Genomic DNA, 17,754 nt, shown 5'->3' with positions numbered 1-17,754 from the left:
GTGATACAGAACCAGGAGGACCTGAATTCAGATCCCAGGACTGCATTAAAAAGTTGGGCAAGGTTCTGTGCAGACACAGCCAGAATGCCCATGCCTGTGGAAGTAAAGACTTGTGAGCCCCAACTTTGCTATGAGGTCAGTCTAGCCAAGGGATAGAGATCATTTATAGCAGGAAGCTAAAAATACAAGGTAAAAAATGATGTCTGCTCCTACAGACAGTCTGGGAACAAGAGCAGAAAATAAAGTTAACATATGAAAAGACACTGAATGCCCTCTGTGTGGGGTGGGGGTGGGGGTGGGGGGTAAGTTAATCATATATAGTTACAGTCTAAGTGAGGAAAGGGGTACCCACCGCACTCCCCTATAACTACACACAGTGAGGCACTCTGCATGCCTGCTTTGCCTGTGTAAAGTGAATGATGGAAAAATACTTAGAATGACATGTGTTTTAGAGATTTCTTTACTTTTATAAAACATGTACAGGTGTTTGACCTACCTGTTAGGTATACCCGAGGGGCCCTAGGTGGATTTGGGCTGTTTCACCTCTGTGTGTGTACCCGGTGTCCTTGGAGGCCAGAAGAGGACAGCAGATTCCCTGGGACTGCAGCTACAGACAGTTGTAGAGATTCAAACCCAGGTCCTCCGGGAGGGTAGCCAGTGCTCTTAACTGCTGAGCCACAGGCAAGGCTCTGCACATCTATTTATTTATTTTCAAATACAACACAAAGTTTTTTGTGGCCACACCGCAAAATTTAATAATGATATGTTGGCCCCAAGACACATGCCAAATTTTCTCTTAAATTCACTATGGGGAGAATTGATTATTTACTTACAAAGAAGTGAGTTCCTGCTTCATTTTAAGCTAAATATTCAAAAGTAACAGGTTGATGTTTATACCTGCTTGATGCTGCGAGAGAAAAGCTGCTTGTTTGGTTGTTGTTGTTGTTGTGGTTGTTTTATTTTTCCCCCCTAAAACTTGAGTTTTGTATGACATAGAAATGAACCACGCTCACCTGTCTTTGATTGTGGGTTCCTTCTGGGTTCTTCAGGGGCCTCTATGGGCTGATCAGTCAGAAACACTCGAGCTTGATCTATGGCGTTGAGCACAGAATACTCTTTCTCCTTTAGCTCACGTCTCAGCACCTTTGCAACGAGAAACAGACATGGAGTGTATAAGCAACCTCACCTGCTTTCAGCAAACGAAGGCGCGGTTTAGCTTGACCACCTCTGGCTGCGGCTGCAGAGGGAATGGCGTAAGCCAGCATTCGGGTGAGTTACAAGTGAAAATGTGTGACAGGCAGGAACAGTAAGAGCCAAAGGGAAGGTCCCTGAAAACGTTATCCTTGTTGAAGGAAAGAAGAAAAAGATGACGAACTAGAAGGACTCTTTAAGATTTTTCACCTACGGGCGTCAGCTACATTGTGTTTGAATTTACCAAATGTGAACTTGGAGAATCCCCACTGTGTGGAGTTGCTGAAACATAATAGCCTGCTCAAAGACACTTCTTCCTCAAAATTGACAAGAAAAACTGCATCCGATGATACAGAAGAAGGTAATTTCACATGTGGTAATGAGGGCCTCGGAAGTGTTTTATGTTCTTTGGAATACATTGAGAAAAAAAAAAATTAAGAGATAGGCACAAATTAAAGTGTGTGAAATCAAAAACTAAACCAAAGAGAACACATAAAAGACAGTTTCCAATTATCTTAAAATACAGTCCGTCCATCTCTCATGCTGAGACAATTACTGCTTTTCCCCTGGTGAAGTTTCCATGAGAATCTGGGACTCGCAGAACACCTTGTCTCTGGCACATCTATTCTTTTAAGTAGAGATGAACTTTTACCTCTGCTTCGATAACAGGTTTGGTGATTAAGACTCTAATTGACAAGGGTTTAAAGATGGCCAGACTCACTCGGGGATAAGACACCAACATGTGAATATGTCTTGTGCACTATTTTAATACTAAAGTTAAATCAGAGCTGCTGCTGTCATTGTTAGCATTTAAAATTCATACACGGTCTCATCTTCAGGCCCTAATAATTTGATTATAGAACAATTCAGTGGCTATGCACTATGAACATGCAAGGTTGTTTTTTTTTTTTTATATATACACCTCCCTAAAATAGTTCTCCTTAGGATTGTAGAATCAAGTCTGTCCTTTTAACTTTTGGACAGAATTAAATGTTTTAATGGTGTTTGACACAAAGGTGTTGGGACGCAAGGTTATTTGGAGGCTACATCGTTATCTTTTGCACTCAGTTAAAAAAATGGGGAAAAACGAATCTAGAAGTACCAGAATAATCATCATGTAGAGATGGCAGAGATAAACAGGAGAGAAATATGGAGAGACCAAAGCCAAAGGGGCTGTTACAGGTGGAGACGGAAGGGGACAGATAGGACAAGAACCGTTAAAGGGGTTTGACTTTTAGTCAATGAACAATTATTATCTGGTAAGAATTTAGAAAATGGAAGTAAGACCCTCAACCCCCTATAAAATAAAATCCACGATCCAATATATGTAAGGGTCCAGGTGGAAAATAAAACTTTCCCTAAAAATCATTTACACACACTCCCTCACACTTTCCACACCAAAGCCCAACAGACAGCAGAGTGAGTGTCGGTCAGCCAACCCCAGTCAATGAGTATTACTAAATGACCACGCTAGGGAACACATAGCCGTCAATATTCCTGTTCAAGAAATGCAACTCAAGGTGTCCCAGGGGCTCAAACCTGAATGAAATAAAACAGATCTGTTTTCTGACATGTAATGTTTTGATATATGTGAAGAAAAAGGTCAGAAGAGAATGAGAAAAGGTAGATTTTTTTAAAACCTGTATATATGTATGTGTTTACATATATGTGTATTTATGATTCCAATCCACATTTTTTAACAAGAGATTATCATATCATTAGGTGAGCGAGATCTAGAGGTATAGAAGCACTACTAATAGTTACTTCCAAAACCACTCATAAATAAATATAAAATGGTGGTATGAGAATATCACATTGATTTTGGGTTTTTTTTTTTTTTTTTTTTTTTTGGATTTGGTTTTTTGAGACAGGGTTTCTCTGTGTAGCCCTGGCTGTCCTGGAACTCACTCTGTAGACCAGGCTGGCCTCAAACTCAGAAATCCGCCTGCCTCTGCCTCCCAAGTGCTGGGATTACAGGCGTGCACCACCACCGCCCGGCTTTTTTAAAAATTTTAATAGTCAAAAGTACTCATGCCCAACTGAGTGCCATCGGTTAACACAGAAGCAGTGAAGATTCATAAAGCGATACCCAGGGCTCTGCTGAAATGCGCCTTTTAGGGAGGACTAGCCAGAAATGCACCTGTCCAAATGCAAGGGGCAGAAGAAGAGGTGAAGGCCCCAGAGCCCATCTGACACAGAGAGGATTTCCGAGAGCATTTTAGAAACATCACTAAAGGGAAACCTAAATAGACATAAAAGAACGCAAGAGAAACCAAGTCTGGTGAGGATGAGAAGACACAGTGTTGGGTCTCCGGAAAAAGAAAATGTTCATGGGACATGTCCCAGAGGGTAAATTCCAGATGCTGTGGTGGTGTGGTGGGGAATGGAGAAGAGTTGATTCCAGTGACTTAAGGTGGGGACTTCCCACCTGACCATTCAGAACTCTTCAGTCCACACAGTGCCTTGGAAAGTGCCGTCGGAGCGGAGGGGGCAAAGGACAGCTCTTCTTAAAATTATGATTCTCCCAAGTTCAGATAGAAAATAAATGTCTATAGAAAAACTACTGTGGAGACAAACTGGTCGATTTCCCCACATGGCTGGAATTTTATCAATTATGCATGGAGACTCTCACAGGAGAGCAATTTTGTTGGCTGGCTGTTTGCAGTGCTCAGAAAGCTCTCTCCCCAGACAGCCACACTGTAGATGCTTCAGACCATTAATGCCTTATAAATGGAGGGTTGCACCTACCATTACAGCAGCGTTAACCTTTCCCATGCCGTACATTTCCTGTTCCCATTACTCTGGATATGTCTTTTTGTACTTCCCAGATCTATTATTCAAGGACAGTATGTATTCCTTCTTTTTTAATGTTTTATTTAATTTTTGTTTTTCTCAGATACACCATAAATTTTCGAGACTTATGGATCTTATACTACAGGAAGTTGAGCACTCCTGTAGTGCTTCTCACAATGTGGGGTGGGGAGGGAGGGGCTTCATCAGAATCTTGCAAGGAAAGAAAGGTTCTTCCCCCTAGAGAAAAATCATGCACCAGCCTTGGGAGGGAAGATTCCGGTGTGTACACCAGGAGAAACGCACACCTTTAGCACCCACACAAGGCAGTAGCTAAGGCTCAAGAAGCAGGCAGAGGTGGAGACAGAAGGACATGTGTGTGCCTTTGCACATCTGACACCTAATACTGGAGGACAGACAAGCTGATAAAGAGCCAGGAAACTGGGTTAAGACGTGAGCACAAATTTACATAATTTTCTTAACAATATTGTTGGGTCTTCTAGATTAATAATAACCAAGTCTGAGTACCAGAGAGTCTTTCAATGTTTACTTGCATTTCTCACCACATTAATCTACAACCTGCCAAAGTGGGGGGAAATCACCCTGCATTAAATTCTTGTTAGGGAATGTCTGGTGAACTGACTTGTAACCCAGAAAAAGAAGTAGAGCAGGTATGGGCAAGTGGAAACCACCCTAAGTAAAATTTTGGGTCTCTGACCCTGATACCATCTCTCTCCCCAGTATCCTAGAAGGACCACATGCAGTATATCTGCACATACTCTCTTTTGACGTTTTAATTTTGCTATTCAATTTGTCCTATTTCAATTTTATTTAATTGCATTCACAAAGAGATTTGCCTTTCAACTGCATTACACACATAATCACCACACCTTTTACCTCTCCATTAGACATAAAAGAAAGCCCGAGTTTTCCTAAGCACCTGGAGAGTATTAATGATAAGGTAATTAGAGTCCAATGAGTTGTTTTGTACACATAGAAGCATCCAGTTTCTGGTATCTCCTGTCTCATTTGGGAGCCTCTTAAATGAATATCAGATAACCTAATTGGAATTTTTCTATGTTAATGACTTTATATTTTCACACAAAACAACCCTGTTTCCAAACAGTAACAAGCTTTGGTGAAGTTGTGAGGAACTGGACCCTCACACACTGTTGGGGGATGGTAGAATCATGTGACGCTTTAGTTTGGTATTTCCTCAAATGTTAAACACAGGGTTTATTTTACCCTGTATCCTAGATATCCCATTACCAGATATACCCAGAAATAAAACATCTGTACAGATAAAAACACACATGTGAATGTTCATAACTAGTCTGAGGGACCAAGGAAACATGCACCCACTGATCAGTAGATAAGCAAAATAAAACAGAGCTGCACAGCAGATCTTAGCAAGGAAAATGAGTTACAGACCAATGCAGGCTACCGCTGGATAAACCTAACAAATGTTCTCAGCGAACATTCAGCGGAAAGCCTGCGGTGTGAGATTCCATAACCACAGAGGTGTCTACAAAGAGAGAAGAAGTAGATCAGTAACTGCCTAGGGTTGGAGACCTGAGGGGGTGGAGCTCCACAGAGGTTCTTTTTCACAAGAATAAACTTCATTACATCGAGTAATAAACGCAAACCAAGAAGCAAATGGTTTTCGTCCTTCTCTTCCAGAGAAAGTTGATCAGCTTAGTGCAAAACACGTCAGTAGAGAAATTCGGTGGGGGGTGAGGGGGAGGGGACTCTAGTCAGATAGAACACTCTTTTTGCTTTACTTACAACTTGCACATTTTAGAATGACTTGAGAGCACTCAGCCACACAATTGCTTAATCAAAGAAACTCTGTCAGGCAGGTGCCACAGTGGACAGCCGTGCAGTGAGCTTCTAAGTCAATTTCTGAGTCTTTAGGCTGGGGGCATGAGTCCTGGGATCTGATGGAGAGGAACAGAGTCATTGTGGGTGAGGCAAATGGGAAGTATACCCATAGGAAGATGGAGGGGAGGCACGGGGACTCAAGGGCAAATAATAGTTGCTTTTAGGGAACTTCGCAGGCACCTTTGAAACGAAAGCTTTTAGAAAGGAAGGGAAGAAAAAGACCTATGTCATTCCTCACCACTTAAAATGCTCATCTTAACTGCAAAATATTTACCCAATTTTTGAAAGTTTCAGAATTTAGTGAGCCAGGACAGGGAAAAAAAAAACAAAAGAAGCTGTGCAGTTACTATGAGGAGGATGAATTATCTCTCAACAGGAGAGATGAGCTGAAATCTCCCATCTCAGAGAAAGATGGGGACCTTCTGAACTAACAAAAGCTAGGACCTGACATTGTAACCTGCTTCAGCCACGCACTCCAGAGGCAGCCCTCGAGAGCGAATCTTCCTCCCCAAGTCATAGATGGTGGTCAAACTCTATGTGCTTGCTTGGAGGCACCTGGCTGTTCGCAGTTCCCAGGTGCAGCCTCATGCTGGTGGCCCACAGCTCTCAGCAGCTGGAAGACCTAGGAGGACTGTAGATATCTACAGGGATAGATGCTTCCAGTGTTGATGACAAGGGTGTGGTTTACAAGTTTATGAGTTTGGCTTTGTAAAATATCTACCTACCACACATGACGTGGATGGAGGGTGCAGTCTAGTTAGCCCATCAAGGCTTCGGCAACGACAAGGCCAAAGCTAAGGCTATGTATTTTGTTTCATTCTTATGAAGGTAATGAAATGCTAAACTCAGAAATCTCACACAATGGATCCTCTCTCTCATTCATCTCTTCCTACCTTGCTGTCCGGACACTGTGTGTGGCTATGCGCCCGTCCCCTGCATTAACTGGCTAATGGGAATGGAGAACTATTCTCCATCACTGGCTGACAGGAGCAACCATGTCAGATTAAGAGGAAGGCATAATCCATTATTCTAACAAGATACATGGACAAGCAGGAATGGATTGGGATTGGTAACAGAAAGCATTTCACAGACTGTGCAGCACGTCAAGTGGGTACTGCTTAGTGACAGATGAAATCATGCCAAGTGAGGAAGGATCAGGGATGTTCCTTTGGTGACAAGGTTTTAGACTCTGAGTCTTTGTGTTTGCCAGGAGAAATACCTGGTAAACATGCACTTCCTTTTCTTGCAGACACCTGGTGACTTTGCCACCCAAAGCTTGGCCACTGAGCTAGAAGCACACATGTGTGCCAGCTTGGCACTGCCTGTGACACATTCCGTGGGTACAATCACCACTCATGTTGAGACTGATTGATAGCGAAGTAGGGTTGGAACATGAGGATTTAAGAGGGACTGACGTCTTTCTTGCGAGACTAGACACGTTCTCTCGGGAACAGATAAATCCTCATAAGGTCCAATTAGTGCACAGCAGGTTGTGATGCCTGTCCTGTCCCCTGCTGTCACTGGCAGCCACTGCCTTCTGCTATCAGTATATGCAGAGTATGAGGACCTCACTAGATACTGCTCTGCTTCTAGAGCTATGAGAGAAGTGAACTACTTATCTTTAGATGTTGTTCAATCTCAGAGACTCTGTTATAGCAAAAGTAAATGAACTAATATAGCTTTCCAGTAAATAAGTGCCCTAAATAATCTCCAGGACCAAACAGTGTAAAGGGAAATTTTAGCTTACATGTAGTAAACAAGACTCAACTAGAACAAGGAAGAAGAAAACTTCAAAATAACTCAAGATAACTTCACAAAGGGAAGCAGAAGCTTAAACATTCTAAAATGTTTGCTAGACCTCTTATGCTCAAGAGTTAACAACAGCAAAGGGAGAATACAAAAATTATTTTGTGTCTATAAATAAATAAAAATCCACTTAGCTGGGTACAGTAGTCTCAGCTCTCAAGAGACTAAGGCAGGAACAACACAAGTTCTAGGACAGTGCAGGCTACTGTGAAAACCTGTCTTGTGTGGAGACATACTACTGTCTTCCAGGGTATGGGGCTAGCAAAGTACCAAAGAGTTTTCTACCCAAATAAGATAATTAAAACACACAATAACCTAAACTGAATATACAAAAAAGGGCTAGGCATAGCCACAGATCATGTGACACAATCTAAAAGGAGGAGAAGAATGGCAGAATGGGATCATTTCAAGTTCCATCCATTTGCCTGCAAATTTCATGTATTCGTTGCTTTTAATAGCTGAGTAGTATTCCACTGTGTACATGTACAACATTCTCTGTATCCAATCCTCTGTTGAGGGACATCTGGGTTCTTTCCAGCTTCTGGCTATTATAAATAAGGCTGCTATGAACATAGTGGAGCATGTGTCCTAATTACATGTTGGAGCATCTTCTGGGTATATGCCCAGGAGTGGTATAGCTGGGTCCTCAGGTAGTAACTATGTCCAATTTTCTGAGAAACCTCCAGATTGATTTCCAGAGTGGTTGAACCAGCTGGCAATCCCAACAGCAATGGAGGAGTGTTCCTCTTTCTCCACATCCTCACCAGCATCTGCTGTCACCTGTGTTTTTGATCTTAGCCATTCTGACTGGTGTGGTTGTTTTGAATAGCATCCAAGATAACTAAAGATGTTGAACATTTCTTTAGGTGCTTCTCGGCCATTTGAGTTTCCTCAGTTGACAATTCTCTGTTTAGCTCTGTATCCCGTTTTTTAATAGGGTTATTTAATTTTCTGGAGTCTAACTTCTTGAGTCCTTTGTATATATGTATTAGATATTAGCCCTCTATCAGTTGTAGGATTGGTAAAGATCTTTTCCCAATAGTTTGGGTTTTTGTTTTTGTTGTTGTTGTTGTTTTGTTTGTTTGTTTATTTTGGTTTTTCGAGACAGGGTTTCTCTGTATAGCCCTGGCCATCCTGGAACTCACTCTGCAAACCAGACTGGCCTCAAACTCAGAAATTCACCTGCCTCTGCCTCCCAAGTGCTGGGATTAAAGGCATGTGCCATCACTGCCCGGCTTCCCAATAACTTTAACGTAAACTTTTAAGCTAATTTTTTCTATTTTTCATTGAGAAATAAAACATATACATCTACCTTATGTAATGCTTTATTTTGAAATAATAAACTTGCAGAATAGCTCATCCAGCTACCATATGTAATAAATATCTCACATAGCTTCAACTTTTTACAGTAACATTTAAAATATACTCTTTCAACAATTTTCAAGAATATAATGCAAGTTATTAATTATAGTCTCCAGGCTGCAAAACAGAAGTAGAGAACAAATTACTACCTTTAAATAACACACTATTAACAATTACGTATGTATGGGCCAGGGAGATGGCTCAGTGGCCAAGAGGGCTTGCTGCTCTCCCAGAGGACCCAAGTTTGCTTCCCAGCACCAGCATTGGGTGGCCCATGACTACCTGTAACTCAAGGTCCAGGGTATCAGACAGCTTCTTCTGGTCTTCCTGGATAGATGTAGTCATATGCAACATGCCCACAAGCAGACACACATTCACACACAAACAAACACCTACTAAAAATAAATCTAACCACAGACACACAAACATACACAAATACATAACTAAAAATAAATCTATAAAACAAAAGGGAGACTGTATTAGAAGCCAGTGCTTCGTTTCTATGGCACTATGTACAATTTTTCTGTTTTCCTTCAATGATCTCTTTCAGTCTACATTCATGTATAAAATGAGATATATTTTATAAATATATATAAATGAGACAATCATTGAATCATTGTCTGTAGGTTTAAATTCCTATGGTCATTGGAGATCTTAATATATTTAGTTTTTTTTTTTAAAAAAAGGATTTATTTATTTTATGTATATGAATACACCATTGCTCTCTTCAGGCACACTAGAAGAAGGTACCAGATCCCATTACAGATGGTTGAAAGCCATCATGTGGTTGCTGAGAATTGAACTCAGGACCTCTGGAAGAGCAGTCAGTGCTCTTAACTGCTGAGCCATCTCTCAAGCAACATATTTACTTTTAAAAAATATATGGTGTTTATTTTTAAAGCATATATTCAAGGGATAAAAGGAGCCACATACAGTGAGGCAATCTGATGGCACATTCAAGAAGTAAAGTGAACCATATTCCAGAGGATGTCTCCACAACCCTGATTTGCCAGTCCACTCCCTCTAATCTCGTAAACAGAACTTCCTCACCCTCGGAGTGGGACAATTCAGGCAATATTAAGACAGAGGAAAGATAAGTTCCTAACCAAAGATGATGGCACCCACTTACCTTTCCTTCAGTCTCTGCTCAACTGAGAGCTCACAGTTGGACACCAATGTGAACTGACGTGGAAAGAAAAGAATCCTCTTAACTAATACATGTTAACCTACAGCTGTGCTGATAGGGTTTCTTACATTCCAACCCTTGCATGCAATCATCAAAAAATTATCTCTAAGCTGTTGATGAAAGATCCTTGCTTATATTTCTAAAGAGAGTATCATTTTCCCTAAAGATTTAGGTACTTAAAGTAGCAAAGAGGCCAGGGCAACAGCTAAATCGGGGAGGGCTTGCCTCGCATGCACAAGGTCCCTGGTCCAATCCTCAGCTCAGCAGAACCTGGGTATGGTGGCACACTCCCGTAATAAAAGTACTCAGGAGGAGAAGGCAGGAGAGTTAGAAGTCCAAAGTTACCCTCAGTTACACTGTTAAGTTTGATATTTACCTGGCATACATAAATAAGGCAGTGTCTTAAAAAAATACACGCACAGTATTTTTAAATGTGATATTTGTTAAATGAACAAATGAAAAGGATTACCACAGACATAAAGAGATTAAAAAGAACCAAATACCCTCAAGCGTGTGTCACTCATTTTGCATTCAACCGGTCTTTATAGAGTATGTGGGATTGTGGGTACACAAAGAATGGAAAATAGTAGAGCAGCTAAATTGGAAGATGACAATGCTGGAACAAAGAAAGGCTGCCAGGATTTGGAGGTGCCATTAAGCACCCTGAGTTAGAGTTAACTTTGTAGACTCTAAGAAAGAACATTCTAGGATACAGCACGGATCTGTAATTGAAATCACAGCAAGAGGTCAGCCTGGCTGAGACCAGTGTGGGAGAAGAAGGAGCCAGGGCTGAGATGAGCTTGGTGTGGGGGAGGCATAGGGGACCACACGGGGCTCTTGCCTGCCTTCCTGAGACTAGTCTCTTACTGTGAATTCGATTGATTAACAGAAACATACTGGCTGCTGTGCTGGGGACTCCCGTGTCTGATGAATGGTGGCAAGTGGCCAATTTAGATTTTCTATCTTGATGAGAGAACTTAAGACTCCCCTAACACATCGAATGAGGAAGATGGGGTTCAAGCTATTATTATTATTATTTTACCTAAGCAAGTGAAATCACATCTCTACCAAGTGAGATAGAGGCGTCTGGGTAGAATGTTTTGAGGGTCAACTTTGTGGTGTTTTCAGGTTGGCCATGGGATAGGTAAGATTAGGGTCCCTGTAGAGGTGACACACCAGCACATTCACAAATCTGGGAGTGGCTGGCCTGCAGACAGAATCTAAACCCAGAAAGGACTGCATATAGAGACAATGGCATAGCCTGGGTCCTACAGCATCCCAGTTTTACAAGAGGTTTGAAGAGTGGACCAGAGAGGAAAGAGGAGGAGCTTCAGTGAGAAGATGAGAAAATCAGGGCAACAGAGTACTTAGAGGTCAAGCACAGAGGACCAAGTGTGGGCCGAAACCCAAGACTCAGCCAACACTAGCATCCACAAGTTAAGACAAGAGGCACATGACTCAGTGTGAGGACCATGGCTGACCTGAGGAGAGAGTTCACTGAGTACATTCTGAGAGTCTTTTGTTATTTTTAACATACTATGGTTTATATACGTTGAAGCATAATGTACTTTTTATTTGTCTGTTTGACTGGCTGGTTTTTGTTGTTTGGTTGTTGTTGTTGTTGTTGTTGTTGTTGTTTTGAGACAGGGTCTCTCTGAATAGCTTGGCTGCCTGGAACACACTGTGTAGACCAGGCCGGCCTCAGATCCACCTGCCCCTGCCTCCTAAGGGCTAGGATTAAAGGTGTGTGCCACCAATACCTGACTTATATAAGTGTTCTTGATGTCAACAGATCTAACTATAGAACAGCAAACTCCAAGGCAATATGAAATTACAGAGCCACTTATCTGAATATGTGGACATTCAATAGAACAGCAAGGCATTCAACAAAGCATGGAGAGCCCTTCCCATGACCTGGCACTAGGAAGAACATATGGGTGCCCTAGTAGCTGGCATGGACCTGGGACATCTGAACTGGGGCAGGGGCACCTAAGGCAGTATTGGCACAGCAGGCTTCTTAACATTTGGTTCTCAAAAGAACTTCATGGCTTACCAGAGAATAGAGATAGAGGGAAAAAAATGATACAAATTTAAAGAGAATCTGTTAGGATGTAATTTACTCCCTCCTTTCAACTTGCTTTCGGAGATAAATCAGCATGTATGGATCTAAGTCATTGTGTATGGTAGCAAAGAAGGCCAGAGAGTCGTTAAAGTTGATAGCACTAATAAAACTCAGAAGAAAAAAGAGAGAGAAATGGGATTATGTTCCATTGGTATGCAGGCAAAAACTTCTTTTAATCCTCCTTCATGGTGCACAGTGCCGTAAAAGTTTTGGTTAATGTCCCTAAATGATCAGTTAAATGTATAAATTCATTTTGGTTCCACCCCACTGACATCAAAAAATAAAGGCGAAATGGGAATACTAAGTATGAATGCTAAGAGCAAGACAGGACTCTCACAGTAACAAAGCAGCCTTTCCTCTGCACTGCCTGAACACAGACAGACACACATACACATGTATGCACATGCACAGACCCACACCTGCATCCTTCTAGTTCAGCAAATCCATTGGTAGCTTCTCTCATCAGACCCTGTGAGATGCTAACATTCACGTTCCTTCTCTTTGAACTTGGCTCTCACTATTAGGCTAAAGCATCCACTTTCAATCTGTGGGTTGATCCCTTTGGGGGTTGAATGACTCTTTGACAGGGGTCACCTAGGACCATGGGAACACACTGATATTTATGATTCATAGAAGTAGCAAAATTACCACTACGTAGTAGCAAGGAAACAATTTTACAGTTGTCAGGGAGGGTCACCACAACATAAAGAATTGTTTCAAACAGCCACAGCATTAGGAATGTTGAGACCCCCTGGGTAAATACAGTACACCCCATTACTCTGAGAAACACAGCCAGTAACATGCAAGATCTTCACCACAGTAACCTGGATAGCATTCTTAAAGGGTGTTTCACTTTATGGACTCTCTACTCCAGGGCTTCTTAAAGCCTTTCCTTATCAGCCACAGCACACCGTCATATGCATCTGTGCTTCCTGGCTGTATGTTCAGGCCCCTGTTACAATGATTTTGACAGTGATTACCTTCTTGTGAAACTCAATCCTGAAACTAGGTAATGTGTTCTATGAAGAGACCGGACCCTCTAGTGAATGATGTGTGCTGAGTATCTGTTTTAGTTAGGCTTTCCTTTGCTGAGAAGAGACACCATGACCAAGGCAACTCATAGAAGGGACATTTAATTGGGGCTGGCTTACATTTTCAGAGGATCAGTCCCTTATCATCATGGCAGGAAGCATGGCAGTGTCCAGGAAGACACGGTGATGCAGAAGGTGCCAAGAGTTCTACACCTTGATCCAAAGGCTGACTCTGGACAGACTTGAGCATATATCAGAGACCTCAAAGCCCACCTTCATAGTGACATACTTCCTCCAACAAGGCCACACCTCCTAATAATAAGGCCACTCTCTGGGCCAAGCATATTCAAACCACCACAGTCCCTAACATAGGATGTCAATTATCAGACTCAACATGGAAGCTGAATGAAGAAATGAGCTGTTACACAAAGACAATTGTCACTAAGCAACAAAGACCCTAGAAGTGGTTCACCTGGAGGTGGGTGGCTGATTTCACAGAGGCCATTTCACACGCAAGAATGGCCACACTCTTTAGTTCACCACCAGCCTGACAGCTCTCAAGCTGTACACTGCCCCTTTAAGCACAGACATTGTGTGAGCCCTAGTTCTTGGGAGTGATAATTCATCTGTCGCTCCCAAACTTAGAAGACATGATCAACTGTAGCCATGTGAATGGTTAAGAGGAGTGTCGATGGCTCCTTTAGAAAGTTGATTCAGGCTGCCTGTGGGTAACTGCTCTACCAACAGATGGGGGTGAGGAGAGGCAGTGTGCTTCTGAGAAGAAAGTGATATAGTTGCAAATTTCACAGGGGCACTTAGGAGTTTTCTTTTGAACTTTAGAACATTGGGCTGAAGAGGTAGTATAGTTTGTAGAGTGCTATCAATGGCCTTGTACACTCGAGGACGTGAGCTTGGTCTTAAGAATCTACTTTTTAAAAGCTAGGCACAGTGGGGCATATCTTTGTAATCTCAGAGCCTGGGAGTGAGGGGGAGGTGCATGGGACCTTGAGGCTGACCACCACCACCACCCTCTACAATGTAAGACTTTGACTCTGGAAGATATCAAAAGAAGAGGAGGGGAAGGAAGGGACAGAGGAAGGGAGGGAGGGAGAGAGGGAAGGAAGAAAGGAAGGGAGGGAGGGAGGGAGAAGGAGGGAAAAAAGGAAGGAAGGGAGGGAAGAAAAGAAGGGAGGAAGGAATGAAGGGAGGGAGGGAAGGAGGGCGGGCGGGACTCTTTGAGGATTTAGACTTAGGTTGTACCTAGCCTCTACATGGATGTACATACACAGATAAACATAATATACACTCATGGGAGCTCCTCAACCCAACCAGAAAATAACTAATTTACTACCAAAGAAAAACCTCATAACACACAGCAAGACCAAAACATTACAGGTTTATAGGCAACCTCAGATTAATAGAACTGCACCATACACACATGCAAATGCACAGGACCCCAATTTAATAAGGACATATTGGCATTTTATTTTCATGGTAGCTTGTTTTTTGAGAAAGGGTCTCATTGCATAGCCTTGCCCAACATGGAAGTCACTAAGTAGACCAGGCTGACCTCAAACTCATAGAGAGAAATCCACCTGCCTCTGGCTCTTTAGTGATGGATGTTCACACGTGGTAGAGGTTTTAAAACGACATTAGAATCTGTTACTTTAATGAGTAAGTTTTCTTATGTATCTTGGCAATTTGGTTTAAGGCCCAAATGTCCTGATTCTTACATAATGAGGTCTGGATATAAGAAATTAAAATGAGTTAGGCAAAGGGCAAAATAACCCTGAGGGAAAGGATGCACACCGGGAAATTATACCTGAATCATGCAATTTAATCATTCTTGGTGATTTGCTTTTATAAAACCAACATGCATTTTATTGGGAAAAGCATTCGAGAACTCTGATAATTACCTATGCATAACTCAGTATTTACCTTACTGTGAATAAACTGCAAATTGAATTTTCGCAACTGCAGGCAACTTTTGAGTATCTGAAGTTAATTCATGGCATTTCATAGCAATGCTATGCACACTGTAGGTGCTTTATAAGAAATCACTGACCGGATGACATGTTGATAGTAAAGTTACATATAAATCATCTGCTTTCTGAAGACTCAAAGTGAGGCCAAAAAAATTAATTAATTAAAGTCATTGAGAGGAAGTTTCAGCCATCTTCACTCATTTTCCAAGCCACTAAGTTTTATATAGTAGTTATTTATTTTAATATTTAAAGGAATTAATATATATTTATTTAATATTTAATATTTAATATTATATTTATATATTTATATTTTATATTTTAATATTTAAAGCAATTATATATATATGAGAAAGTAACATGATTGTATTATCTACCCAATCTGCAAAGTCTGGAATATAACAAATAGGAAGTGGGGAGGTGGAGGAAAACACTGTTGGGCTGTGTTGGATGGTTAACAGATATGAATGAAGTTGTATTTCCCTGAAAGAGCTCATATACCCAATACAGAATTAAGACAGAGGTGATCAAAACCAACACAGACTGTAGTGGCTAGTTTTAACTGCGAATTTGACACAGTCTAGCATCAGCTTAGAAAACATTTCAATGAGGAATTGTCTATACTTGGTCAGCCTATGGGCATGTCTATGGGACATTTCCTTAATTACGTTAATTGATGAGGGAACACCCAGCATTAAGTGGGCTACACCTTCGCCTTGGCTTAGGTTTTGAATCGCTTAACAGTAAGGAAAGAGAGGAGTAGTAAGAATTCTTGCATTAAAGCATTTCTCTCTACTCTTGATTGTGCATGGATAGGATTCGCTGCTTCCGGTTCCTGGTTACTTAACATCCCTTCCCTAAAATGATGGACGTAACCTGGAATTGTGAGCTTTAAATAAACCCTTTCTCTCACAAGGTACTTTCCGTCAGGGTCTTTGATCACAGCATCAGAAACAGAATGAATGCACACAGACTCAACAGTTACAAGAGAAAACACCAGCTTCCGTGCTGAGCGGTCTATCTTGTACCCAGCCGCAGGCCAGTTCAGCAACAAGCCCGGTAGCATTAGTATCAACACAACACGTCTTCCAGAAAACTACAGGCAGGATCTAGCATTTATACTAAAAAGTGGAGGAATTGCCATTCATAGATGGCTCACACCAGCAAGGAGAGACAGGCTCCGAGCAGGGATGTCACCCCAGGCCTTCAGTCAGGCTCACCCTCCTGTGAGCCTTTTTTCATTTCTCCATTTCTCCAGGAGCATCAACCTTTAACTAGCTACTTGGTTTCATGTAAGCTACAGGTGGCCACCATGTTTCGGAGAAGAGTTAATGCTATGGGTGGTTTTCTGCTTTTTAATGTTTCACCTATAGCTGCAAGACATTTGGACAAGGAGTGATTTAAACCATGATCCTATACTGTCTTTCTAACTGGGGATCTCAGAGCCAAATTTTCAATGGACAGGATTTCCTCTGGATACATCCAAACAAACCACAAGAACAGATCTCTGGGGAATAGGAACTGTTAAAACATACCACAGAGGTGCAGAGGACAGGTTTTATTGCTTTCTGGACATAGCCACCAACTTTAACATATAAGGCATTCAGTGAATAGTATACAGGGGGTGTGGGGGGTAAACTAACTGGTAATTCTATTATCAAAGAAATGCTTTGGAAGGGTATCATATATATAAAATATATGCCAGAAAGTTTAAAAGTTCTTTTAAATTAGGAAGACTTTTTAAAAACTTTATCAGGAAAATTTAAACATATAAAGCAGATAATAAAAATGACAACAACCCCCCTCAAAAAAAAGTTGCCTGGCAACACACCTGTAAGAGACTAACTTTAAGGGAATTGCTTGACTCTACTGTAATTCAACTGTCGGAGATTTTTCAGATAATGGTGGTATTCCATGAGAAAGGCTAGTAACTTCAGACAGGCCTCATCTGCATATGTTATCACACTGTGAACCCTGAGATTTTGTTCTTTACTGAAAACACCTGTTTCTAGTTGTGGTGCGGCTCAGTCCCTAGCACACACCTTTAAAAGTTAGTTTGTAGAAGGAAACGCCCATGTTTGAAATGATGTTTAATTGAGTGGCAGACAGAGTGATGAAACAGAGAAAGATTTACCAGAATAGGCTCTGCCCAACTCTCAGGAGAAGAGAGAGGAAAAGGAAGCAGTGGAGCAGTGGAGGGGGGAGGGAGGCAGTTTTACTGAGAGAGTTTTACAGAGACAGATTGAGGAAGGATCCAACCAGAGAATGGGAAGGAGACAGAAAATTAGAACATAAAGTTAGTATGAGGCCAAGCAGAGCAACTCAGTAAGAAACTCAGAGAAGCTAGATTGGATGATCCAGTCAGAGATCAGAAAGAGCTAGAGAGCGTGATTGTATTCAGCA

General features: G+C 41.6%; 1 protein-coding gene across 5 annotated transcripts in view; it reads right to left on the bottom strand.

Annotated features, from left to right (window-relative positions):
* Utrn (utrophin) overlaps positions 1 to 17,754 on the bottom strand; it is a 508,244-nt gene that overhangs the window by 121,817 nt on the left and 368,673 nt on the right. For all 5 annotated transcript variants that reach the window (XM_052169847.1, XM_052169848.1, XM_052169850.1 and 2 more), the window contains one exon: positions 1,014 to 1,143. In XM_052169847.1, coding sequence (XP_052025807.1) covers positions 1,014 to 1,143 — 130 coding nt within the window. The remainder of the gene's footprint in view (positions 1 to 1,013; positions 1,144 to 17,754) is intronic.

This window comes from Apodemus sylvaticus, chromosome 23 (assembly GCF_947179515.1).
Source record: "Apodemus sylvaticus chromosome 23, mApoSyl1.1, whole genome shotgun sequence".
In the NCBI taxonomy this organism is placed as follows: domain Eukaryota; kingdom Metazoa; phylum Chordata; class Mammalia; order Rodentia; family Muridae; genus Apodemus; species Apodemus sylvaticus.
Note: the sequence above shows the minus strand (reverse complement) of the source record. Positions and strands in the feature narration are given on the sequence as shown.